This window comes from Choloepus didactylus, chromosome 10 (genome assembly GCF_015220235.1).
Source record: "Choloepus didactylus isolate mChoDid1 chromosome 10, mChoDid1.pri, whole genome shotgun sequence".
NCBI classification, from domain to species: Eukaryota; Metazoa; Chordata; class Mammalia; order Pilosa; family Megalonychidae; genus Choloepus; species Choloepus didactylus.
Genome location: NC_051316.1, coordinates 127,383,374 through 127,410,010, shown reverse-complemented (window position 1 = coordinate 127,410,010; position 26,637 = coordinate 127,383,374). Strand labels below are relative to the sequence as shown.

At 38.8% G+C, this 26,637-nt stretch overlaps 1 protein-coding gene across 2 annotated transcripts in view; it reads left to right on the top strand.

Moving 5' to 3' along the window:
* Positions 1 to 26,637, top strand: part of NCBP1 (nuclear cap binding protein subunit 1) — a 44,291-nt gene that overhangs the window by 11,820 nt on the left and 5,834 nt on the right. For both annotated transcript variants that reach the window (XM_037850933.1, XM_037850934.1), the window contains 14 exons: positions 660 to 729; positions 1,149 to 1,364; positions 3,476 to 3,573; positions 4,124 to 4,187; positions 5,150 to 5,260; positions 13,545 to 13,609; positions 14,945 to 15,007; positions 15,259 to 15,333; positions 17,233 to 17,336; positions 19,468 to 19,590; positions 20,749 to 20,851; positions 21,636 to 21,729; positions 22,474 to 22,577; positions 24,611 to 24,725. In XM_037850933.1, coding sequence (XP_037706861.1) covers positions 660 to 729; positions 1,149 to 1,364; positions 3,476 to 3,573; positions 4,124 to 4,187; positions 5,150 to 5,260; positions 13,545 to 13,609; positions 14,945 to 15,007; positions 15,259 to 15,333; positions 17,233 to 17,336; positions 19,468 to 19,590; positions 20,749 to 20,851; positions 21,636 to 21,729; positions 22,474 to 22,577; positions 24,611 to 24,725 — 1,405 coding nt within the window. The remainder of the gene's footprint in view (positions 1 to 659; positions 730 to 1,148; positions 1,365 to 3,475; positions 3,574 to 4,123; positions 4,188 to 5,149; positions 5,261 to 13,544; positions 13,610 to 14,944; positions 15,008 to 15,258; positions 15,334 to 17,232; positions 17,337 to 19,467; positions 19,591 to 20,748; positions 20,852 to 21,635; positions 21,730 to 22,473; positions 22,578 to 24,610; positions 24,726 to 26,637) is intronic.

The following is a 26,637-nucleotide window of genomic DNA, read 5'->3' as shown; positions in this document are numbered from 1 at the left end:
GTTAATAGTTTCTTCGGTATCTTTTGGAGATAGAGTGTGAGTATACTAACTAGCATTTGAATATATGGCTTTCCCCTTTTTTTAATACAAGTGATAGCCCATTAATCACACTGTTTCGCACTTTGCTTTTTTCCCCTTAATATAACTTGGATTTTGTTGCATAAAAGTATATAGCCTGCCTCATTCTTTTCAACACCTGTGTGGCATTCCACTGTTTTAAAGGACCGTGGTTTCTTTAACCAGTCCCCTGTTGTTGGACATTTAGGTTTGTCCAGTCTTTTGCTTTTATGAGCAGTGCTGCAGTGAATAGCCTTGCACCTATGTCTTTGTGACCATATGCCTGTGTATTTATGGGGAATGTGAATTCTTAAAAGTAGCATTGTTGGACTGCAGGGTCTGAACAATTTTAATTTGGGGGAGATTTAGTCCGGTTGCCTTCCAAGATATACCCATTATTCTCTCAGCCAGGAGTGTTGGGACTGCCTGTTCGCCCACATCTTAGCAATACAGAACCTTATCAAAAATTTTGCTGTCTACCAGTCTGGTAGTCAAAAATGTTATTTCATTGCTTTAGTTAGCACTTTATTAATCGTGAAAGTGTCTGAGCGTCTTCTCATGTTTTTAAAAGCCTAAATGTAGATTTTCATTTTTATTTTTAGGAGACGCCAGAAGACTCATGTACCCATGCTACAAGTATGGACTGCTGATAAACCACATCCACAAGAGGAGGTAAGTTGATTTCAATTTCTTGTGCTACAAGCACAGTCAGCTCTTCAGAAGACTCGAATCTTTGTAATCTATACACATCATTCCATCTGAACACCTTAGCTGGTTCCCACATTTCATGTCCAGGGTCCAGTTCCTCACAGCCATAGGCCTAGAGTGGGCTTCTAATCAATGTTAGATGGGAACTGAGAAAACATGCCCTTGTTCTCTGGAATTTCAGGAAGCACGGTGTTGATGTATGTTTTTATTTAAACGCCAGGTTTGAAAAGTACATTGTCAGGTTTGAAAAGCTACATTGCAAGGTAGCTTACTTATGTATCCTGTATTTAAGAGGGTAGTGGTTTTGTGTTGTGTCCAGTCAAAATGTTATTTCTTTTAGCCTTATAATATATATTAATTATTAAAAATTAATCTGTCTTCAGTATTTAGATTGCCTGTGGGCCCAGATTCAGAAATTGAAAAAGGATCGCTGGCAGGAACGGCACATCCTAAGACCTTATCTTGCCTTTGACAGTATCCTGTGTGAAGCGCTGCAGCACAATCTGCCTCCTTTTACTCCACCTCCTCACACGGAAGATTCAGTGTACCCGATGCCACGGGTTATCTTTAGAATGTTTGATTACACAGATGATCCTGAGGTACGTGGCCAACTCAGATGGCTTGTGTGGTGTTGCACTTATGGTTCCATCTTGCTTGAATTACGGCGTGATGAATTTTAATTTTGAGTTATTTTCTAAGAAGGTTGATGGCAATGAAGTTAGCATTTTAATTCAGGGAGTGATATCATCTCACACAATAGGTTTTATTTAGTATGTATAAATAGACAAAGAAACAGCATCATGTGCTGGTTAAGAATGTAGGTTCCAGAGCCACATTTGGGTTTTAATTCTGGCTTAGCCAGATCCTCACTGTGGGATCTTGGATGAATGATTTGCCTCAGTTTCCTAAAGGAATAGTCATAGTATGTGCCTCGTAAGGTGGTTATTGGGATTAAATTTTTAACACACATAAAATGCAGAGAGCAGTGCCTGACACCTGGCGAATGTTCAATGGCTGTTAGCTGCTGTTAGTAATATGATTATCTTTCAAAAAAAGAAAGATACCCAGCTTGGGAGATTTCCTCTCTCTCTTTAGCCCTCACAGCTGACTTAAGTCATTATTCACTGTATTTATTTAAAACAAATATTAGAAGTATTTTTAATTTAAAAAACCTGAATATTAATATAAGCTGACATTATAGTTTTTAAATACATATAGTCTTTATTTTGAAGTCAAGTATTTGGCAGCCATTATACTTCAGCAATTAATAAGAAAATGTATAGATTTGATGTTACTATTCCATTAAAAAATTTTTTTCCTTTTAACTGATGTACACCTCCGCCCTGATACAGCTGTCTCAACTTTACTAGGGGGACAGCAAGCACAGTGGCAGCCTGGCAGGGGTCCCAGTCAGCCTAGAGCAGGGCTTTTCCGCCTCGTCACCAGCGACCTTTGGGCCAGGTTGTTCTTTGTTGTGGGGTCGTCCTGTGCATTGTAGGGTTCTGGCAGTGTCCCTGGCCTCTGCCCGCTAAATGCCGGTGGTACTCCCCCCCTTCCTTTCCCTGATCATGACAACCAAAAATGTCTCAAGATTGCCAAATGTCCCTTGAAGAACAGAATTGCCACTGGTTGAGAATCACTAGCATGACGGTATTGATAAAAGAACCAGTTTTCTTTCTCCTGCCTTTTCTGTCCTTTGGTGAAGTGCTTATGACCAGTGAAAATGTAGTATGTGTGTAATCTACCTCAGAATAAAAAGTTTTCAGGTAATCAGTTATGTATACAAAATTATCAACTTGCCTGCTTTGCTATATTCAATATAGAATAAAGTACTTTCAGTCACCATCAGGTAATGGTCAAAATAATCATGTCTAACTGGAAGACTGTGGAAGGAAGCTTTTGTGATTAGGTATCTTTGTGCATAAAGGGGACTACAGTGGAACCTCAGAATCTTTGTCCTGTGCTATTTTTATATTTAAGATTGGTGCTGCCCCTGTAATGTGCCCATCCATCCTTTGCTGGAGGAGCATGATTAAATGAGGTATTTAGTTCCTCAAAATGAAGAGAATTTGTTGTTTTGTCGATGCTTATCAAAAAAAATATAGAAATTACAGAGAAGAATAAGGAATCAAGTAAAAATCACCCCAAAGTCACCATTAACAATCTGTTGTATACTCCTTGAGCTTGTTTGCTATGTATATACTTAAAAAAATTAAACAATATCATGTAGGTAATTATTTGTAACCTTTGTAAAACAATATATTGTAGGTATCTTATAATACATGCGCAATTATTTGTGTATATATGGTGTTGGAAATAGAATATTCCCCCTCCCGGTGATATTATGGAAGCAGTCTCTTCTCGTGGTTAAAAAAAAATAAGTCCACCTGTACATTCAGGGCTGTTAATATACAAAATTTGGTTTGTTTCATATAACAGTTGGTTTATGCAGTGGATAATGGCAGCATGGTGTAGGATGTAGTAGGAAGAAACATCGAAGCTGACATTCTAGTTTTGTTGTAGATACAAATGAACATGACAAAGAAATTTGCTGAAAAGCATATCTTTATCACTTCAAAACTTTTTAGCCCCAGTACCCAATGTAGTGCCTGAAACTACAGCTCTCGAGTATTTGTTGAATAACTGAAAGAAAATATTTTTTTAGGTGTGTACATTTTTTTAAAATGTGTACATTTTGATTTTCATCCAGGGACCCGTTATGCCAGGGAGCCATTCAGTAGAAAGATTTGTGATAGAAGAGAATCTTCACTGCATCATTAAGTCCCATTGGAAGGAAAGGAAGACTTGGTAAGATTATTTACATGGTGTTTTTAGAGGAGAGAAAAAGCAATTTTTAGGATTTGAGAAGAGCAAAATGTTGTTACATGAAGACCATGAGGAAATCTTTCCTCCTGAAACCCTGTGTCTAAAAACACTTGCTTTACTTTCTGGGGGCTCTTGTCTTCACCTTCAAATGCTACCTTTCTGGGTGGGTTAGAATAAAGTTTGTATGATGCAGCCTTTTTCTAAGAGTTTGGGAAGTTTTGGTTTAGTTTTAAGGTGGAAAGAAATATAGTTTTGGAGGAGCCGGCTCCCCTGTTAAAAATTTTTTAAATTTAGAAGTAGATCCAAATATGCTGCTTCAGTATTATCACTTGAGACTCCTTTTGATCTTTCAAAGAATTTGGGATGCATTAAAGAAGATTTTCCTTGTAGTAGAATAATTTGTGCCCTAGTTAAACGATGCATTTCAGAAGAGGCTTCCTTTCCTCATATCTGAACACACTGTTTTGGAAACTGCATGTTTGATTTGTCGTGTGTCTGTGTCCTCACTGAACTGACACTCTGCTTTTTGTAGTGCCGCGCAGCTAGTAAGCTACCCGGGGAAGAGCAAGATCCCCCTGAACTACCACATAGTTGAGGTACGCACTCCCCATGGGCCTTGTTTCTGAGTTTCTGAATCTGTTATTTCAAAGTGCAATCTACTCTTGACTTTTTCTTTTTTTTTTCCTTGCTACTTGTCAGGCATTGAAAGTTAGCAGAGGAAAAAGGAAATTGCTTTCAGTTCTGGTACTCTGTTAGCCATGTTAGGAAAGAGGAGGTTGAGACTGGTAGCCAAGTGGAATTTTGAGATGCTTATAAATTATTTATGTAGTATGTCTTCATTCATGGATAGTTATCATGAATAGTGGAAGTTCTCTCTCTCTCTACGTTGTCCACTTAAATGTGTAAGTGGCTTAAATCCTTTAAAACCTTGTATTACTTTAGGCAGATACCCTATCTTTGTGTTCATCTGGCATCTTACCACTAGCATGCACCTGACTAGTGTAGTGTTCCATGTATCATAAAGCATGTATCCTTATTTATGTTTAGACATCAAAAGAACCAAGCAGCTTGCAATCAGAAAGAAGGAAAATGCTTTTGACCTAATGCAAAAGAATGATAGTATAGTTGAACATCTTGTGGAGATTTATGTCTCGAAAAACAAGTTTTTTTAACTTGATGCTTGCTCATGGGTATATAATTTGTCCAAGTGTTAACTGCATTATTCCTTGATGTTAAAGTATTCATGAAAGAGAAGGCATAGTTATAATATATTACTTTGGTTCTCTTTTTATTCATATAGCATTTGCCTGCTTTTTAAAATCCTTTTTTAGAGGCAATGCATCTCTCCTGTCTTTACAGCTTAGGCTTTTCATTACAAGTGTTTGCTTAAAGGTCTTTGTGTCTGAAAGATTGTAATTACAAAGCTGAAAAAAATAATTCTTTTTTTCGTTGTGAATATCATGTAGTTAGAGTTTAGGTTAGCACATTAAAGTCTTTCAAACGGTGGAAGTGCATAGCTGGCTGTTGGATTGAGTTCTGAGTCTTGATTCTTTTTTAGGTGATCTTTGCAGAGCTGTTTCAACTTCCAGCACCCTCTCACATTGACGTGATGTACACGACGCTTCTTATTGAACTGTGCAAACTTCAACCTGGTTCTCTACCCCAAGTTGTATCCTTTTCTTTGTTTTTAAACTTATTCTCTCCTTAGCCTGGCTGAAAAAGATTAACTTAAATATTTCTGCTTCTGGGGTGAAATTTTTTACTTTAAAAAACAGCTTTTAAAATGTGCATATAGTATTACCTATGTGTACATAGGTCTATAAAATATATATATATATGTCTATAAGTAGATACATATTCACTATTTGGGTCAAGAAGTTCAAGAATACTATACAAAAGAGGAAAATTGGCATTTTTAATTTCTAAGGAAAGAAAAACATTTTAAATTCTCCTAAACTAACTAAAATACAGTCTTTTTAGATCTCAAGGAGGTTAGATATTCATCTGACTGGAGGAAAAGACCTAATAAGAATCCTTTGTAAAACTAATGTTCTACCACTAATTAAAAAAAAAAAAAGGTTCTCCGTCCCCAGTTGGAAAATATTGCTAATAACTTAACTAGCTAAAAATTCTCAGTTTTTATTTTATTCCCATCAGTTTCAGGATATTTTTTGGAGGGAGGGGATTTCTGATTTGTTTCGATGGTGAAATCTGTCATTTGAACAAGAGGGATGGACTGAAGTACACACTGTCAGGTGAACATATAGTGACCCCTTCCCACCCCACTGTGAAATAGCACATGCTGCGTACCTTAAAGGCTCCTTCACAGTAGGGTCCTTCTATCCCCACCCCCACCTTAGCTATTATTCTGATATATGAGAAGCATTCCCTTGCGTTTTTCAAAATATAGTTATACTACAAATATGAAATAATGTGTATTCTGCTATCTGGGGTTCAGGGTTCTCTATACATTCATTTGTTCAGGTGCATTAATTGTGTTTAAATTCTTCAATATCTTTAACTGGGTTTTGTGGGGTTTTTTTGTTTGTTTTTGCTGCTGCTGCTGCTTTGAGTTACTGGGAGAGGTATATGAATCCCACTATAACTGAATTTGCTCATTTTTCCTTGTAGTTCTATCAGTTGTTGCTTTATATGTTTTAAGTTTATATTATTAGGTATGTACACTTCAGAATTGTTAAATCTTTTTGTGAAGTGAGTCTTCTAATCACTTTGAAGTGATCCCTTTGATCTTACATAATGCTTTTTGCCTTAAATAGTCTATTTTCTTGGACATTAACATAGCTACACCTGCTTTCTTTTGGTTAAAATAATCTATTTTTTTCCATCCTTTTTCTTTCAGCCTTTCTGCATCCTTATATTTTTTGATGTCTTATAAATAGGATGTAGCTGATATTTTATCCAGTCTGGCAGTCTTTGTCTTTTAACTGCAGCCTATTTGTCCTGCAATTTTGTTTCTTTGATTTCATGTCGTCTTTAGCATTGTGTAGGGTTTTTTTGTTTTCCGTTTAATTTTTTTCCTCTACTAGTTTGCAAGCATAGACATAATTTCTGTTCTTTTAACACACATGCTTAAATTAATTTCTGACTTTTCTCTAAGATAATAGGGTCAGAAGAATCTTTAGTTTCATTTTTTTCCTCTTGTTTCATATGCTAGTGTTGTCATGAAGTTTAATTTTATCTTATTGGTTGGACCTTAAAGGAGAAAGTCTGTTGTATACGAAACTTGTATGCAGTAGTTACTGTTGTATACAGTAATCTAATGTATACATTGGATGTAGCCATATATCTACCATGTAGGGGCTCTTCGTTGATTTTTGTAGATCTCTAACTTTCCGTCTACAGGAACTATATCTTTTAGAATTTCCTTTAGAGAAGGTCTGCTGTTGCCCAGCTCTCTTTGTTTTTGAGAAATGTTTTTGTTTTGTTCTCATTCTTGGAAGATGTTTTTGCTGAGTGTAGACTTGTAGGTTGTCAGTCGCTGTCACTCTGCACCTGGGGGATACCGTCCCACTGTCTCTAGCTTCCGTTGTTGCTGGGGAAAGCCAGCTTCAGCCTAATGGCCATCATGCCATTAACTATCGTCTGCCTTTTCTCTGTGGCTGCTCTTCTAACACTGTCTTTGTTTAGGGTGCCCTGAAGTTTTACTTAAATATGTCTAGCAGTGGATTTCTTTTTCATATATCCTGTTCAGGATTTGTTGAGTCTCTGGGGTTTTGTCTGTTATTTCTGGAAAATTCTGAACTGTTATTTCTTTGGGTCTTGCCTCTATCCCCATTCTCAATCTTTCTCTATCCATATAGAACCCCACTTAGATATGTGTGATATCTTTAAGGTATCTTTCACTCTAGCCTCCATTTTTTAATCTCCTCACCGCTGATATTTTCCACTTTTTCCTCTCTGCTACTTTCTAAATAATTTTTTTCTTTCTCGTCTAAGTCACTAATTCTGTCCAGCTGTGTCTGATCTGCTGTTAAACCTATCTACTTCTTTTATTTTCTTTTTGAAAGTTTAATGTGGAACATTTCAAATATATACAGAGTAAATTGAATGCAGTAATGAATTCCTCATGTACCAATCACTCAGCTTCAGTAATTACCAACTTTCTGCTATGTTTGTATCAAATATACCACCATGTAACTCCATCACCCCCTCTGTAATTTTTATTTTACATTCCTTCCTTTAGTTAAAATTTACCTCTGTTGAAATGCACAAATTGTAGCTGTACAGATTTTGACCAGTGTATACGCCCACGTAACCCACACCCGACCATGACGTAGAACATTTCCATCTCCCAGGAAAGTTTGTTTCTTTCCTTTCCAGTTAAATCCTCTCTCCATACCTGAAGCAATCACTATTCTGATTTTATTCAAATTAAGTTAGTTTTCCTTTCTCTGTAAATGGCATTGTACCATGAACTTTTTTTGTCCAGGTTCTTTTGTTCAATGCGGTGATTTTTTTTTTTAAATTCAGTTTTATGGAGATATATTCACATACCATATAGTCATCCATGGTGTACAATCAACTGTTCACAGTACCATTATAGCTGTGCATTCATCACCCCAATCAATTTTTGAACATTTTCCTTACATCAGAAAGAATCATAATAAGAATAAAATACAGAAGTAAAAAAGAACATCTAAGTATCCTCCCCATCCCACCCTATTTTTTATTTAGTTTTTGTCCCATTTTTCTACTCATTCATCCATACACGGAATAAGGGGAGTGTAAGCCACAAGGTTTTCACAATCACACTGTCACCCCATGTAAACTACATGGTTATATATTCGTCTTCAAGAATCAAGGCTGCTGGGTTGTAGTTTGACAATTTCAGGTATTTACTTCTAGCTATTCCAATATACTAAAATCTAAAAAGGGGTATCTATATAGTGTGTAAGAATGCCCTCCAGAGAGTGACCTCTCGACTCCATTTGAAATCTCTCAGCCACTGAAACTTTATTTTATTTCATTTCACATCTTCTTTTTGGTCAAGATTTTCTTAATCTCATGATTCCAGGTCTAGGTTCATCCCCGGGAGTCATATCCTGCATTGCCAGGGAGATTTACACCCCTGGGAGTCAGGTCCCACATAGCGGGGAGGGCAGCGAGTTCACCCGCTGAGTTGGCGTAGCTGGAGAGAGAGGGCCACATCTGAGCAACAAAGAGGTACTCAGGGGGAGACTCTTAGGCACAGTGACAAATAGGCTTAGCCTCTCCTTTGCAGTAAGAAGCTTCATAAGGGCAAGCCCCAAGATCGAGGGCTCGGCACATCAAACTTTTCAGTCCTCAATGTTTGCGAGAATATCAGCAACAACCCAGGCGGGGATGTCCAACATTTCTGGATTTTTCCCCAGCTCCTCAGGGGGGCCCTGCACGTATATTTTTATTCTCTCAATGCAGTGATTTTGAAATCACCCATGTTGTTTCATGTATGAGCAGTTTGTTTCTTTTTAATGCTGAGTAATATGTTGTCATATGACTATGCTACACTTTTTCTGTTCTGTTAATGGACATTAGGGATGTCTCGTGCTCTTTTTTTTTTTTTCTCTCATTGCGAGTAAATGCTATGAACATTCTTCTGCAAGTCTTTTGTGAACATAAGGTTCATTTCTCTTGGAGTGTGAATTGCTGGTTTACAGTGCTGGTGTGTATTTAACTTCATAAAAAGCCACCAAACTTTTTCCAAAGTGATTGTACCATTTTACATTCCACCAGCAGAATGTCAGCAGTCCAGCTATCCACATCCTGACCAACGTTTGGAGTTTTCTGTCACTTCAGTTTTAGCCATTTTAATGGGTATGTTGTGGCATTTTATTGTAGTTTTCATTTGCATTTCCCTGGTGGCTAATGATGTCAAACGCTTTTCCTTTGCCTTTGGCCATTCATGCAACTCCTCTGTAAGCACATTTGTTACTTTGGTTTCTTTGTCACTGTTAATGATGACGTAAGAGGTCTTTTTATATTCTGGATACAAGGTCTGTGTCAGCTGTGTGTTTTTAGATATTTTCTCTCAGCCTGTGATTGTCTATTCATACTCTTAACTGTGTCTTTCATGAGCACTTTTCATAAAAATTTTGAATATGTATAAAAATTTGTTTGTTTGTTTTCCTTTTGTGATTATTGCTTTCTGTGTCCTAAGAAACTTTTGTCAATTCCCAGGTCATGAAGATACTCTCCTGTTTTCTTCTAAGAGTGTTACAGTTTTAGCATTTACATTTAGTTCTCTGATCCACCTTAAATTAATCTTTCTTTGTAGTAGGATTTATGCATTGCTTTCTAAATTTCACTTATCTTACCTTACATCCAGAAGTTCTATTTTTTCTTTTTCGATTTTTCTTTCCTGTACATACCTTCAAACTTGTATTTTATTTCTTTTAACTCAAGTATTTTATTTGATAATCTGAGAATTCAGTTTACTGAATTCTTTATCTGCTGGTGTTTTTGCTCACTAATGATGCCTGTCTCTTCATATGTTTAATAGTTTTACGCTGTGAGTTGTTCATTTTCCAGAAAAGATTTATTTTTTTCTGTCAGGCACCTGATCACTCTGAAATAAATTTTTCACTAGAGATTTTTTGGACTACCTAAGTAGAGTGAATTTAGGCCACAATCTGAATGAGTGCTTTGCTTATGATCCAGATTTTCAGCAGCGGGTTCCCTATAACCACCCTCAGTAAGCACCAAGACTTGGGATAATCAGTTTCCTTTGCCACTTCATGGAGGGGGGCAGGCAGACTTATTTCTGATTTACTCTTACATGAGGGTATAATCCTTTGGGTTCTGGTCTAAGGGGAAGAGGTTAGGTTTCCTAACAGAGTGTCTCTCTCAGAAAATTCTGGGTTTTGTTGTCCATTTCCACGGTCCAAGCTGATGCTGAAAACCTGGGCTCAGGATAACTTGGTTTGTTATCTGCCCTCAGGTCAAAAATCACCTGTGATGCTCCATGTAGCTTTCTGAGTTCCCTGATTTCATTTGACTGTAAATAATATAAAATAATATCTACTTTAATACAAAACTATTTCTCTAAGTTTAGTTGATTCATATTTGGCGCACCTTAAGTCTTATGACTTGACACCTGAACAAGTTTGTGAGCCATTGATTTAGTATATTGTTTAAAATGCTTTATGAATTGAAGGTGCTGTGTTTCTTTGATGTCTATGATTTAAGTTAAAGTACATTGAAAAGATTTTTCTCATCAATTTTGGATTCTTAGAATCTCTTGTGATTATTCTTTTGCTTTGCATTTTAAAAGCTGAAAAATTTCTTGTACTAAGAAATAAAGCAATATCTTGCCTGGAGTTAAAAAGATTGCTTTTTAATTTATTAAAAGAATGAAAACATTCACATTTGTGGCAGTGAATATGATGTTCCTTTATAAAAGTAGATGTCTCTTGAGTCCTATAGCCAGACTGATTTTGAGATCATTGTGAATGGGATGAACTCGTCCTCTGGTCCTCTCCCTGATGAGTGGGAACAAGCTATGACTCCGGATGGAGAAATTTCCTATATAAACCCTAAGAATAAGACCACCTCACGGCTAGACCCAAGGCATAACCCTCATTTTGGTAAAGGTTCCTCTCAAAACCCTTTCAGAGCTTTTTGATTGCCATGTTTTTTTTGTATGTGAAATTGTGAAGGTACATTTAAATGAAATTTCATTGCTTTTAGTATTAAAAATTACTTTGTAAAGATCTCTAGGAAATAATAAATTTTAAATTTATCATATTAACAAACTAAGAAAAACCATATGATCATCTTAATAGAGAAATGCAGAGAAAGCAGTTAACAAAATGCAAACATCCATTTATGATAAAAACTTGACAGCAATCTGGGAATAGAAAGGGACTTCCTTGTTCCAGTAAAAGGCATCTATGAAAAAGCTCCAGCTAACATATTTAATGGTGAAAGGCTAAATGTTTTTAAGACAAGGATATTCTCTTTTACTACTTCTTTCCAACCTTGTACCGGATATCCTGGTCACTACAATCAGGCAAGGAAAAAAATAAAAGGCATCTGGATTGGAAAGGAAGAAGTAAAATTCTCTTCATTTGTAGACATAATCATCTATATAAGAATCAGCCAAAAACACTACAAGAATTAAGATTGCAGAATATAAGGTAAATTTATAAACATAAATTTCTGTATTAGCAATAAGCAATCAGAAGTTGAGATTGAAAGATACTGTCTATAACAGCTTCAAAAATACGGAATACTTAGGAATAGATTTCACAACATGTGTATGAGACCAATACTCTGAACACCAGGAAACATGGCTGAGAGAAATTAAAGACCTAAATAAATGAGAGATAAGCTATGCTCATAGAATGCTTGATGTTGCTAAGATGTCAGTTCTCCTCAAATTAACCTGTAGATTTAACAGAATTCTGATCAAAATCCCAGCAGAGTTTTTGGTAGAAATCAATAAGCTAATTATAAAATTTATATTGAAAATGCAAAGGACCTAAAATAGCTAGTACAGTTTTTAAAAAACAGAGTTGATGGAGTCATACTACCTGATTTCAAGACTTAAAAAGACATACCAAGACTTAGAAAGCTACAGTTTTCAAGACAGTGTGGTATTGGTTTAAGAATAGAGTTAGATGGAACATAATTGTGTAAAAATAGATCCACACATACATATCTTCAGTTGATGGTTTATCAAAGTACCCAGGCAGCTTAATGGGGAAAGAATTTTCTTTCCAACAAAGGGTGTAACAGTTGGATAGCCATATACCAAAAAATGATCCTCAACCCTTACCTTACACCATGTAAAGTTTAACTTGAAGTGGATCATAGACTTTAAATATAAGCTAAAACCGTTAAACTTATAGGAAGAAAACGTAGGAGAAAAATCTCAGTGACCCCCACGCTAAGAAGAGGTATCTTTAGTTAAATAGGACACAAAAACATATGCTAAATTTTTAATTTGATAAATTGTACTTACTAAGAAGTTTTGCTCTATAAAAGACACTACTAAGAAAATGAAAAGGCAAGGCACATACTGAGAGAAAGCATTTGCAAAACATAACTGACAGGAGATTTTTATCTAGAATATGTAAAGAATTTTTACAACAGTAAGTCAACCTACTCAGTAAAAAGTGGTCAAAAGATTTGAACAGATACTTCACTAAAGCAGATGTACAGATGGCAAATAAACACATGAAAACATGCTCAGCATGAGGAAATGCAAACTGAAAACAATGTGATACCACTGCACATCCACTAGAATGGCTAAAATTAAGACATACTGTACCAAGTTGACAAGGATATGAGAAACTGTCTCTCAAATGGCCAGAGTACATATAAAAAAGTATAACCACTTCATGAAAGCAATTTGACATTTCTTTAAAAGCCTACCATAAACCCAGCCATTCTAGTTCAGCAGTTAACCCAAGAGAAATGAAAGCAGTATGTCCCCACAAAGATTTGGGCACAGAAACTTTATTTGCAATAGGCAAAAAGTGGAAACAATCCAAATGTCCATCAATGTGAATAAATAAGCCAATTGTGGTATATCCATAAAATGGAATACTACTCAGCAATAAAAAGGAACAGGTTTTTGATCCATGCAACATGAATGAATTGCAAAATAATTATGCTGAGTAAAAGACCAGACAGATAAGAATCCATACAATGTAATTCTATTCACATTAAATTCTGGAAAATGCAAACGAATCTAGGGAGAGCACACCAAGATTTGCTTGAGGGCGGAAGTGGTGAGCAGGAGAGAAGAGGGCATGGATTACAGAGGAGGGAGGGGAAGTTTAGGGGGGTGATGGGCATAATCTTAATTTTACACGTGTGTACAGGTCAAATTTAATGACATGAAAAGGTACTCAACAGCACTGGTCATCATAAAGACTTGTAGGAGATTTTTCCTCTATCATATTTTTGAGAAGGGTGGAGACTTGTTTTCCTTATCCTCAGATTCACAGCTTGCACAGGCAACTGAGATGTTGTACATGCGACTGGACACAATGAATACCACCTGTGTAGACAGGTACACTAATGCTTCCTTTCTGTACTGGGCACCACCAGCTTCCGTTGGTGCTTCATAAAAGAATTTGATCAGCAGGTCTTTTTGCCACCTCAAGAATTTCCAAGTTGATTTTTTTTTTCTTGTATCCTTAACTAAAATAATCCTTTGTATAACAACAAAACTCATGCTTGTAATGTGATAATACATTTTCTAGACTGATTTTGGTATGAAATGATGCCCATGCTGAAGTTTTCTTTAATTTCATCCATCACTGTTTATTTCATGCTTGGTGCTTTGGCATAGTTTTATATTGCTGCCTGAATTGGGTATGTTAAGCTTTTATAATAGTTTGTGTGCTAACTCTTACGTAGGAAAGAATAGTGCAATGCATTTATTATCTATAAATATGTCTTTTATTTACAGATAACATCTGCTTTGAAAATCATTAGCTTCTACATAAAAGTTTTTAATACTTATAGCTTCAAGACTCAGTTTACAGAAAAGTTCACATTGGATTTGCATCTGTGGGTACATACCTTTGTTACCTTTGTTAGCTTGTCTTTCTTACCTCTTGTCAGTTTCCCTTATCAGATCAGGACAGGTATTATGTTTTTCCTGTTTCCATGATCTTCTCTGCCTGTTGTTCAAATTCCATATCTGAAAATCATCCATAAGGGCTATCCGGTGTTGCTGACTTATTATCTTGAATAATTTTAATATTGAAATTATAGCTATATGAGTGATGTGCTTTAGGAAAGTATCTTCTATGATTTTTTTTTCCACTCTAATAAAACCACTAGTTGTGTTGGGCAATCCCATTCGACCATTCACTCAGCAAATATTTACTGCTCTCTTAGAAAGTTCACGACAGACATTACACCGTGTACAAAGGTGTTCCCTGTCTGGTTAGAGATCAGCTGCAGTTTTGGGGGTGAAGTGGCCATGATGGTATAGGCTGTCATTTATGGTGCAGTGATAAAAGACTCTGTCACTTGAAAGATGTTTTATCTGCAAGTTCTTTAATATTTTTTTGTCCTCGGTTTCTCTGTTATATGAGTAAAATAATACATTTCTTGGAAGTTGTGAGAATTAAATTATGTAAACATACGTAAGGTGCCTGTGACAAAACAGGTGCTCACATGGTGTCTGTTCACTCTGGAGGGACAGCACTGTTAGAAGGAGTGAGTCGGGAGCTGTTTTGTTTTGACGATGAGTTACAGGTGAGTGGCAGGAGAAGCTGTAGGTGTAAGTAGCAAATGTACTTTTCATGATCGCCATGAAACAGGTTCTAACAGGAAAGATAAGTTCCTGTTATAAATTTCAACCATTCACACCCTCCCTCCTTTCTCCACATAGGTTTATTAATTGGTTTTCCCATCATCTAAGTAACTTCCAGTTCCGCTGGAGCTGGGAAGACTGGTAAGTGGTGTTGTGTTTCATTTTATCTTTCCTTTCTCTGGAGTCTACCATAACAAAAAACTGTTAGTATTTAAAATTCTAACATAGAAGCAGTCTTCTTTGCTGTCTGAAATATTTGGTTTCCTTGAGATTTTACTTACTTTGTATAAGTGAAATAATTTCAACAGAAGGAAACTATTTGTAGTTACATTCCAGTCAGGTCTGAGTACAGATTATGGGTAAGAACTTAAAAGGGTGCATTTCTTCCTTAGGTCAGATTGTCTTACTCAAGACCCTGAAAGTCCCAAACCAAAGTTTGTCAGAGAAGTACTGGAAAAGTGTATGAGGTGAGTTCTTTGTGTTTTCTCCTTCCTTCAGGGCTCCTCATTTGTGTGGGGGATTGCTTCTCTTCTCTATTTGGAACGTATGTCCAGAATGCATTCTTACCAAGTACTTGCCTCTCTTCCGTTTCAGTTTTTAACCGAAATCGAGGCTGAAAACATTGGGCAACTGTGCCATTTGGAGTCTCTATGAACTAAGCCAATAAGGTTTTTTTCAATATTATACTTTGAAATAATTTCAATTTTACAGAAAAGTTACCAGAGTAGTACAAAGAACTCTGTATCCTGTTCACCTAGATCCCCTAATTAGCATTTTACCACATTTGTTCCAACATTCTTTTTCCTTCCCTGTGTATGTTCCTGTTATGTGGGTCTCTTTCTAAATATTTTGAGAACAAGCTGCAGACAGGATGTCCCACCATCCCTTAACATTCCATTGTCTGTTTCCCTAAAACTAGGACACTCACCTACATAACCAGCATACAGCCCTCCAAGCCAGGAAGTCACCGTTGGTCCAGTACTGCCCTGCTGCCCACAGGCACTGCCAAGCTGTTGTCAAATGCCCCAGGACAGTCTCTTTTTCCAGACTCCCATCCAGGAGTATGTGTAGCATTTGGGTGTCATTCTGGTCAGACCCTTCTGTCTTGAACAGCTGTGATTTTCTTTGGCTCATGTTCATGTCGATTTTAGAGAGCACAGGCCTACAGTCTCGGGCGGTGCCAATGTTTCCTGATCACCAGGCCTGGCTCGGGCCCTGTTGGTGCTCTCCTCCATGCATTACCTCTGGAGCACATGGGCCCATCCCTGACATTAACCTTGATCAGCTGGGCAGATGCTTGAAGTCACCATTTTCCCTTTGCAATGGATTAGTATTTTGTGGGAGATATTCTGGGGTGACATTAATATCCTATTAGTCATCAGACCTCCCCCCACTAGCTTTAGCATCCACTGACAACTCTTGCTTTTATCAGCCACTACTATGACGATACCAAGGGATGGCTCTCTTTTCCATTATTCTTTCTTAGCTGGTTTTCTACTGCAAGAGTTTTCCTTTCTCCCCTTTTATTGATTCCTTTATTTATGTATCAATAGTGAATTTCTGTTTTATTCAGTGGGTTGTAATCTGTTTAATGTCCTTGCCCTTTTTGAGCATTTCCTTATTTTCTGGGACAAGATGTTCCAGGCCCATCTTGTGTTTCTTTGCCTTGGAATCATCTGTTGTTCCAAGGAGCCTTAAGTTCCTATTAGTGGAATATGGTATTTAGAAGCCAAGATCTAGGCATTTGATGGGCTCATTGTTATTAGGTGCCATTGATTCTGGGCGCTCTTGGTGGACAGAGCCAGGGAATGTAGTTAGGTATATACACATGTACACATCTAAAACTTTTTATATCTGCCTTTTTCTACAGAGAACTATTATAAAATAATACATTCACCCAGTCCCTCTACTTTCAATCCAACATCTCATTCTTTCTAGCTGTCCCCTTGCCATGGTTGTAAATACTTTCTCAGGCAGTAAGAAACATGGCTCCCATTATCATCAGTATTTACTTATTTGGTGCAGTGCCACCAGTCTCCCAGTGCTGCAGACTGTCTACCCCACCCCATCCCACCCCACTGCCCCCTGTTCTTGGCCACCAGGCCTCCTAGTCCACAACTCTGAATGGCTCCCCAACCCCCTATCATCACCACCCATACCTCAATGTGAGCCAAAATGTTTTGAAGTAGGCCTGAGCTTTGGTATGCTGGCTTAAACAAAGGCTTAAAGAATGTTTTCACCCTTTCACCTCTTGGTTGTCAGCTGAGTTAAAGGTATCAGAGAATGTGGCTTTCCAGGTGAGTGGGGTGTTACTGAAGAATGGAACTGGTGAAAGATGTTTTTTGAGGTTGTTATTTGTATTGCAGGTTGTCATACCATCAGCGTATATTAGATATTGTGCCTCCTACCTTCTCAACTCTGTGTCCTTCCAACCCAACTTGCATTTACAAGTATGGAGATGAAAGTAGCAGTAAGTAAAAAAAGAAAAGAAAAGTACCAATGCGAATCTACTCTGAAGCCAGCTACTTAAGGTGGAGAAATGGAATTTTTTTTCCTGCACTTTATTTTCCCTCTATTTGAAAGGAGGTCTGTTACGGGCTATGTTTGACTTATTTTGTTGTGATTTGATTAATTACTCTTGGCTTCTACATTTGTTCTTTTGATATTGTTTACAATGTTATGTCCATGACATTTTTTTAAATTCACTTTTATTGAGATATATTCATATACCATACAGTCATCCACAGTATACAATCAACTGTTCACAGTACCATCATATAGTTGTACCTTCATCACCCCAATCCATTTTTGAACATTTTCTTTACACCACAAAGAATAAAAATAAGAATAAAAAACAAAAGTAAAAAAGAACACCCAAATAATGTCCCCCATCCCACCCCAATCTTCATTTAGTCCCTGTCCACATTTTCTATTCATCCATCCATACACTGGATAAAGGGCATATGATCCACAAAGCTTTCACAATCACACTGTCACCCTTTGTAAGCTACACTGTCATACAATCGTCCTCAAGAGTCAAGGCTACTGGGTTGGAGTTTGGCAGTTCCAGGCATTTACTTCTAGCTATTCCAATATATTAAAGCATAAAAAGTGTTATCTATATAGTGCGTAAAAATGTCCACCACAGTGACCTCGAGACTCCATCTGAAATCTCTCAGCCACTGAAGGTTTATTTCATTTCATTTCACATCCCCCTTTTGGTCAAGAAGATGTTCTCAATCCCACGATGCTGGGTCCAGGTTCATCCCTGGGAGTCATATCCTGCGTTGCTAGGAATATTTACACCCCTGGGAGTCAGGTCCCATGTTGGGGGGGCTGGGGGGAGTGAGTTCACCTGCTGAGTTGGCTTAGAGAGAGAGAGGCCGCATCTGAACAACAAAGAGGCACTCAGGGGGAGACTCTTAGGCATAATTATAAGCAGGTTTAGCCTCTCCTTTGCAGCAACAAGCCTTACAAGGGCAAGCCCCAAGACAGAGGGCTCAACACACCAAACCACATGACATTATTTTAAATACTAGAATAAAAGCATGTGTTCTCTCATGGCAGTGGAGTGACTTGACTTGCTCAGCACCCGATGCCAGGCCCACCTCCTTTTTTATGCTTTTCCACCCTCCTTGTTCTTGCCTTTGCCTTAACTGGAGCATGACCCCAGTCTGGAATGTCCTTTCTGTCCCCAGTCCTTAGGTGTTGGCCAGCTTTGTGTTGCTCTCTAGCTACTTACATAAATATCATGGCCCCCAGCTAGTGTGAAGACTCCTCATGGCAGGGGATTCTTTTTCTCTTCACTTGTTTCTCCCCCCATATCCCCCCATCCATCGCCTCAGGGAGGAGCACACAGCAGTTGTTTCCTACCTGTCCTTATGTGGACTACAGGGATAGACTTTCCATGCTCCAGGTGCTTAGTCAGCCATCCTCGGGCAGGAATGCCTTTTCACCTGTTACCGCCTTGTCTGTTCCGTATTAAAAGCCGAGTTCCACTGCTGTGGCAGTGTCTCCCAGCGTGTACCAGCACACTGCCCTACAGCGGGGGCTCAGCAGACAGCCTATGGCTGTGCACACGTGCAGCCCCAGCACACGGGCATCTGGCTTATGCTGACTCAGCTGTGGACTCAGCAAAAGAGAGAAATAGCTCTTCCATTGGCAGCCCCACGCTGTTCAAACCAAAGCTTCTTTTCCACTGCTTCAGGGAAGAGGAAGAGGAAGGACCTTGGCAGAAAAGGAAGAGACATTCATTGACTCCTGATGTGGGGCTGTTGAAGGGCAGTACCAACCCTGTGCACTTTCCCCTCACCCCAGCCCCCTGGGAAGATCAACTCCCTTGAACTCTGGATTTGAATTAGCTACATGTTCATAAGGAAGTGTTGAAATGAGACTTGTATCTAATTGCTTATTTCAAGTGAAAAACCATTGACCTAGGAAATGAAATTTCACATGTGGTATCTTTGTACAGATTAAATACTGATCTTGAGGTGAAGATTTTTCTCTATTTTGAAAGGAAGTAACTTTTTTCAGTTATTTCACCATTTGTAAGAATAGTCTTTAAACCTTCTCTCCCTTCCCCACCCTCATTCTGTGTTTAGATTCCCTTCCTGGACATTCTGTTGCCCTCTGTTTATCTGTTGCATTTAAAAGTAAGGCAACCAATGATGAAATCTTCAGCATTCTGAAAGATGTTCCAAATCCTAACCAGGATGATGACGACGGTAAGGGGATTAGTTGTTTCTTGAATGGAACTTTGCATGGGCCAGATTAAAGCATAAACATAACTGGCACATGGGTGCCTTTTAAATCCCATTGGATGCTCAGAGCAATATATTCAGCTGATCACTCGTTGGTAGAATCCAGGTATTTACCCCCTGGTGTGAGACGAGATCCCAGTGTCCCCATGAAATAGCTCATATTAAAGATATAAACTGAGTCCTAAAAATGTTTTAGTAAAATATGCCATTATCAGTCAAGGATTTTAAACATTCCCTGCGTTCGCCGTGGAGCGGTTCCTGAGTGGGAATATGTTGTGGGTTGGAAGGCTGGTGTTGCCTCCAAAGTAGGCTGTGGTAATAATAACGAGTACCATTTACTGAGTCTGTGCCATGTAATCCAGCCAAAATCCTAGTCTTGTTTTCTGGGGAGGGATAGGAAAATTGACAAAATAATTTAAAAGTTCACATGAATCAATAAATAGATGAGGAAAAAAAGTGTTGGGAGGGCTACTTGCCTTGTCACATCTTAAAAGCATATTCTGAAAACTGCAGTAACTAAATAATGTGGTATTAGCTTAAAAAAGACAAATCTTTGGAACAAATGAAAAGTTTCGTGGGACAACTGGGTAACCATTTGGGGGAAATTTTTTTTGTTAGATCCAAGGATAAAGACATGTGCATAGAAAAAATGACTAAGGATCAAAATAAGACAGTCACAGTCTTTGGGTGTTTGTTACTGGAAGTTTGATTTGGATTTCTCTAAAAAACTTACATTATGACATTATATAAAATATATTGAGAAAGCATAAAACAAAACATGATGGTATTAAACTTAGGCATTCCGAAACATTTTCAAATGGACATAGAGCTGTGTTGAGGGTTCACTATTTTTTACTTCTATGTATTAATATACTTATTTTGTGACCATGTATAGAGGAACTGAATTATATAGGAGAATTAGCAAAACAAGCCCAAAGAATTAAGAATTAAGGTTATGCTTAGTTTTATATTTTGAGTATTTGAAATCAGCGATGGTCTCCTATTATCTCTTATCACTTAGAGAAGTTACGTGAAGGTCTCACTTACACACTCCAGGTGAGGTGCCAGAGGCATTGCTACACTTCCATTGTCCTAACTGTCTTACTGTGGACTGTTTTTCAGATGAAGGATTCAGTTTTAACCCATTGAAAATAGAAGTCTTTGTACAGACTCTGCTACACCTGGCAGCCAAGTCGTTCAGCCATTCCTTCAGTGCTCTTGCAAAGTAAGTCCAACAGGAGCACACAACCTCTTCTGAATATCAGTGGTATAGTAATTGTTACCAAGCATTGTTCACTGAAGATCTTAGTAATAGTCTTAGATAATTTGATACCTTGGGTTTTGGTTTGGAGTGGCTAAAATCCTGACCCCATGGCTTCTGTCAGTCTGTATGTGTTTACATGTATACATGGAATGTAAATTTTTTCATATAGGCCTTTAGAGGAACTAGTGAAAACCTTGGTACTTAGAATGGTCCTATATACAGTCAGAAGCCCCCACCCCACTGCTGCCTAAGCATCATCCCAAATGAGGGTAGATCACATTTAGGGTCGCCGACCAAAGGATCTCTTGTCAGAGTCCAGAAGAAGAGAGAGTAGATTCTCCCAGCAGGCAGGGAAGCTGGGCCCTCTTCCTCAGCTCAGCTCCTGAGCTCCGTGTTACATACAGAGTTCCCCCAGAAAGTGCAGGCAGAATGGTTTTGTGGAGTTTTGTTCGTTTATTTGTTTGTTTGTTTTGGAGGCAATTTCTTAGTCCTTGTCTGTTCTGAGATCCACAGTATAAACTTAGGCCGGGGCTAACAAAAGTGTGATGTAAATATCCTAAGGTTTTGTGACAGCTTCCGTACATACTATGGATTCCTAACCATCCTTAATGGTTGATATTTTATTTGGCATTTATATTTTGCATTGTCAATTAAGTAGCATCGAAAGAGCTTTGAAAACATTGAAAGGCTCATAGAGTTAGGTAGATATGTGGTGTGTTTTTTTTTTTCTCTCCATTATCATAAGGTTTCATGAAGTCTTCAAAACCCTGGCAGAAAGTGATGAGGGGAAGTTACATGTTCTAAGAGTTATGTTTGAAGTCTGGAGGAACCACCCACAGGTAAAAACAATTTTATTAGACAGGTTGAGGGTCTGATTGTGTTACCTATCAAGTAAGGAAATTAATTACCATTGTTTTAGTTTGTAAAAGGTGAAATTTGACTCTGCCTGTAGAATGGATTTTAAATCTGGGATTTTTTTAATGCTGTGGAAATAATGATGTTTGATTCTTTAAAGAGCAAGTGTTATGTTTGGTTTTGGACTATAACTCTTCAACACATTTAAAATGCACAGTAGAATGTTAGTTGCTTGGAACATTCTACCAGTTGGATGGGAAATGGTTATCTAGTCTACAGTTTCTACAAACAAGCTCCAAATTTCTCAAACTTTTATTTTTATACTGCATATTATAAATAGGCATTGAAATGAATTTTAGAAAACATTTAACACTTTAAATGTCTTCAATGATAAAACATTCTTGTATCTTTAACTTTGGGGATTCAATTGAAATTATGTATATTTTTTATATAGGTATTTTGGTCTAAAATGAAAAAAAGTTTTATGTGTTGCCATCCAGAGTTTGCATTTTGTTCACTTACTCTTTATAGGGACTGTAGTATATCCTGCAGTATCAGAGCCAAGCAGAGAGCAGGATAAATCTTAAACATCTAATGGTCAAATTGCTCCATCCCATAACCACTGAAAATGAACTTCACACCTTTCCTATCTTACTTTCATAGCAGTAATAGTATTTTGGTCTGCATATGAGTGTGATGCACCCTCATAAGTCTCCATCTCATTGCAGATGATTGCTGTACTAGTGGATAAGATGATTCGGACGCAGATTGTTGACTGTGCGGCAGTAGCAAACTGGATTTTCTCTTCAGAATTATCTCGTGACTTTACTAGGTAATAGAGATTCTTTTATAAAATTTGTATTCTCTGAGAATTGTTTTATTTGTGGTCTCTTATACAAGAGCCCCAAATTCCAGTCCAAACCAGGTTGATACTGACAGTCCAATCTGGTAGGATTGAACTTGGCAAAGATTCCCAGACAATGGAAATACACGTGGCCAGTCAGGTTGCAGCATCTGTCAGGGACACCCACACATGTTGAAGCAGGATCCAGCCAGTCAGGTAGGAATTCTCACGAAGGATCCAGAAGACCAGGAGAGGGGACCAGCAAGGGCTGTATGTCAGAGCCTCTGCCAGACCAGGTGGGATTTGGGGAAGGGTTCCAGCTCCCACAGTCTTAATGGATCACATGCACTTCATGGAGGGATCAGGAAAGCGTGGTAGGCACCTGGATGCCTGCGAGGGCAGGGGGCCTACCTCCAGAAAATACTAGATTCAACAAACAGATGATTCATTCTAGACCCACCCTCCCTAAAGAAAGGAGACTTTTCACCAAGCTTGGGTCTTATTGGTGAAATTGAGTCTACAGGCTTTATAACTGATCAGGATTGGGGCATGAAGAGTTAATACCAAACAGGAAACAAAAATGCAGATTACTTGCAAAGACATAAAAGATCATCACCGTGTCAGACTTCTCCACTGTATGTTACTGCCAGAGGACACTGGTCTAAAATACAACAAATGCCCGGGGTGGAAGTGTGTGTGATGAGTGGGAACCTGGGGCACCAGACCAGGCAACTTGGCATTCACAAGTGATGGCAACACAGAGGCATTCTCAGCTTTACAAGCTCAGGAAACTGACCACCCAAGTGTATGCCAGCCATTCTCCTGAGGATTTACATTCCAGCTCGTCCCAGCCCTAGAGGGAGGTCCCATTAGTGCTCCCATTTGTAGAATCGCACAGTGCTGCCTAACTGACTTGCCCAAAGTCACGCAAACAAGTGATGAGGCCAGGATTCAAACCCAGGCATTCTTGACTAGATATAGTGCTCAGGAGCACCATCCAGCTCAAATATTTCCAACTCCACAAAGCCACCCTCAACCCCCTTCCAGAAATGTTGCACTACTTTTTTTTTTAATGCAATTTTATTGAGATATAATATATTCACATACCATACAATCATCCAGTGTGTACAGTCAGTTCACAGTATCATATAATTGTACATTCATCACCATAATCAATTTTTGAACATTTTCTTTACTCCAAAAAAAAACCAAGAGTGAAAATAAAAATAAAAAAGAACACTCAAAACGTCCCATCCCCCCATATTCATTTACTTTTTGTCCCCATTTTTTCACTCATCTGTCCATACATTGGGTAAAGGGAGCGTGAGCCACAAAGTTTTCCACAGTCACACCATCACCCCATGTAAGCGACATAGTTACACAATCGTTTTCAAGAATCAAGGCTACTGGGTCACAGTTCAACAGTTTCAGGTATTTCCTTCTAGCTATTCCAATACACTAAAAACTAAAAAGGGATATCTTTATAATGCGTAAGAGTAACCTCAAGAATGACCTCCCGACTCCATTTGAAATCTCTCAGCCACTGAAACTTCATTTTGTTTCATTTCTCTTCACCCTTTTGGTCCAGAAGGCTTTCTCAATCCCACAATGCCATGTCCAGGCTCATCCCCAGGAGTCATGTCCCACATTGCCAGGGAGATTTATGTCCCTGGGAGTCATGTCCCACATGGGAGGGCAGGGCAGTGAGTTTACCTGCATTACTGGCTTAGAGAGAGAGAGGCCACATCCGAGCAACAAAAGAGGTTCACTGGGGGTGACTCTTAGGCACAATTATAGGTAGGCTTAGCCTCTCCTTGCTGCACTTCTCTTCGACCCTAGCCGCTTGCCCAAATCAAAAGGCAAATTGGAAGTATTCCTGGAGAACTATGACAAATTCTGTACCGAGGGTGGAAGGGTATGTCAGGGCTTAGAAAGAATAGGTTATAAAAGTTAAGAGAGTTTATTATCTGTGAGCACAGCAAACTTTAAGAAGCAGTAACCAAATGCCATATTACTTTAAGGTTGTTTGTTTGGGAAATTTTGCACTCCACTATTCGGAAGATGAACAAACACGTTCTGAAGATCCAGAAGGAGTTAGAAGAAGCTAAAGAAAAACTTGCAAGGCAGCACAAACGGGTAAGCCTTGTTTCAATTCATAAATGGTTTAAGAAGTTTTAAACCATAAATGGTGTACACATAAATCTTCAGAATATCCCAAGTCTGTTACATTGATGGTGATTTATTTCTCATGAGCCCAAATTTTGCCGAGCTGTTTGCAGAAGTGGAGGAGGAAGGACTGGGAGGCCTGCTGCCCTGTGCTCCTCCACCTGCTCAGGATGCTGCAAACCTCAGTTTCCCATCACTCACAGCTCTAGGTCAGCCTCACGTCTGCCCTTCCCAGAAGGGGAGGAGGAGAAAGAAGACCCTTGTAGTTCTCTAAGGGTTTCTGGTACAAGAGGGGAAGGAGGAGAGACTTGTGGGTATTTACCACCGCCCCAGTGCTGTGGGGGTTGGAGCGGTCATCCCAGGGTTACAAAATACTGTTCATGGGAAAGCAGGGTTTAGTATTTTAGCCATTTTTCAAGGAAGCAGTGAGCATAACGGTACTGGTGTTCTTCATGACGGTATTTTTTAGGGTTGTGCATAGTAATCAGAGTAGAAGGGGAATAAAATGCGTGTAATGTCTTCTATGAACCTGTATCAAACTCAAGTGCCGGGCTGCCTATAAATTGTGTGAGTAAACACTGCAGGGTGAATGGATGCTGTCATACCTGTTTAATAGATGTGTAAACCTAGGCTCAGAGGAGTTAAGCAGCTTGCTCAGGGTTCCATAGCTAGTAGTAAATGACAGACCCAGGTCTGTCAGACTGCAAAGACTTTCCTTCCTTCGTGCCACACTGTGCTGTCCAATATAGGAGCCACTAACCACATGTGGCTATTTAAATGTAAAATAATTAAAATCAAATACAATTTAAGATGTAATTCCTTAGTCACACTAGCCACATTTTGAGCACTCAGTAGCTCCATGTGGCTAGCAGCTCCTGTAATGGGCAGCACAGAGTTCTATAACATTTCCATCATGGCAGAAAGCTCTACTGAACAGCGGTTCTCTAGAACTTTCCCTTCGTGCAGTGCTGGGAAAAGGCAGACGTGTTCCCAGTTGCATACAACATAAGTCAGACCCCATAACAGGTGCTGTGTTAGGGATGGGAGAAGGGTGTTTTTCATCCTTTCGCTAAGGAGTGGAAGAGGCTATCACTACCGGGGCCTTACAGAGTATGATCTAGAAGGATTACCAGGCCTTCTAGGTTCTTGGGAGCATAAACTAGAAGGATCACCAGGCTTCTGGGCTTGGTGAGGCCCACCTACCTGCCAAGAGGTGCGTTGCCTCAGCATGCAGCCCGCTTGGGTCAGGTTCTGGCTCTGCCCCTTTCTGGCACTGTGACCCTGGGAAAGTCATCTAATCCCTCTTAGTCTGTTTCCTTATCTGTTAAATGGAGATGTTCACCTTACCCACATGGGGAGAGTAATCGAGTCTTGTCCTGTTTTTTTTGTTGTTGTTGTTGTTGTTTTCCCTGCCTTTAAAAAAAGCAAAAACTTAAGCTAATGTTGCACACTCCTCAGGGAGGGGTTGGGAAGGAATTGTTAAAGCTTTACAGGTACCTGTTGAACAGTCTGCTCTTAGGATTGCTACATGTCAACTGTAACCATTTCTAAATTATGACAGAGATGAGCAGCCTGTGGTTCATGGGCCACACAAGGGTTTTTCCGGTTTTTCCACATGGCACATTCTCTGATTTGAGTACGAGAAGTTAGCAAGCTGCCTCCCTGTTGTCATTGCTCAGTGGTCAAGTGGTGATACTTCTGTAGTGACTGCAAAGCACTGTCAGTTTACTCAGGGTTCCTCTCCTTTATTGAATAGAGTGGCAGAGGTGTAAAAATACATTTTCCCATGGGGCTCAGAACTCGTTTCATTTTGAATGGAGGGAAATGGGACAAACTTTTTTCCCTCCCTCTGGCAAAAGAGATCACTTGCTCCTGCGTCTTA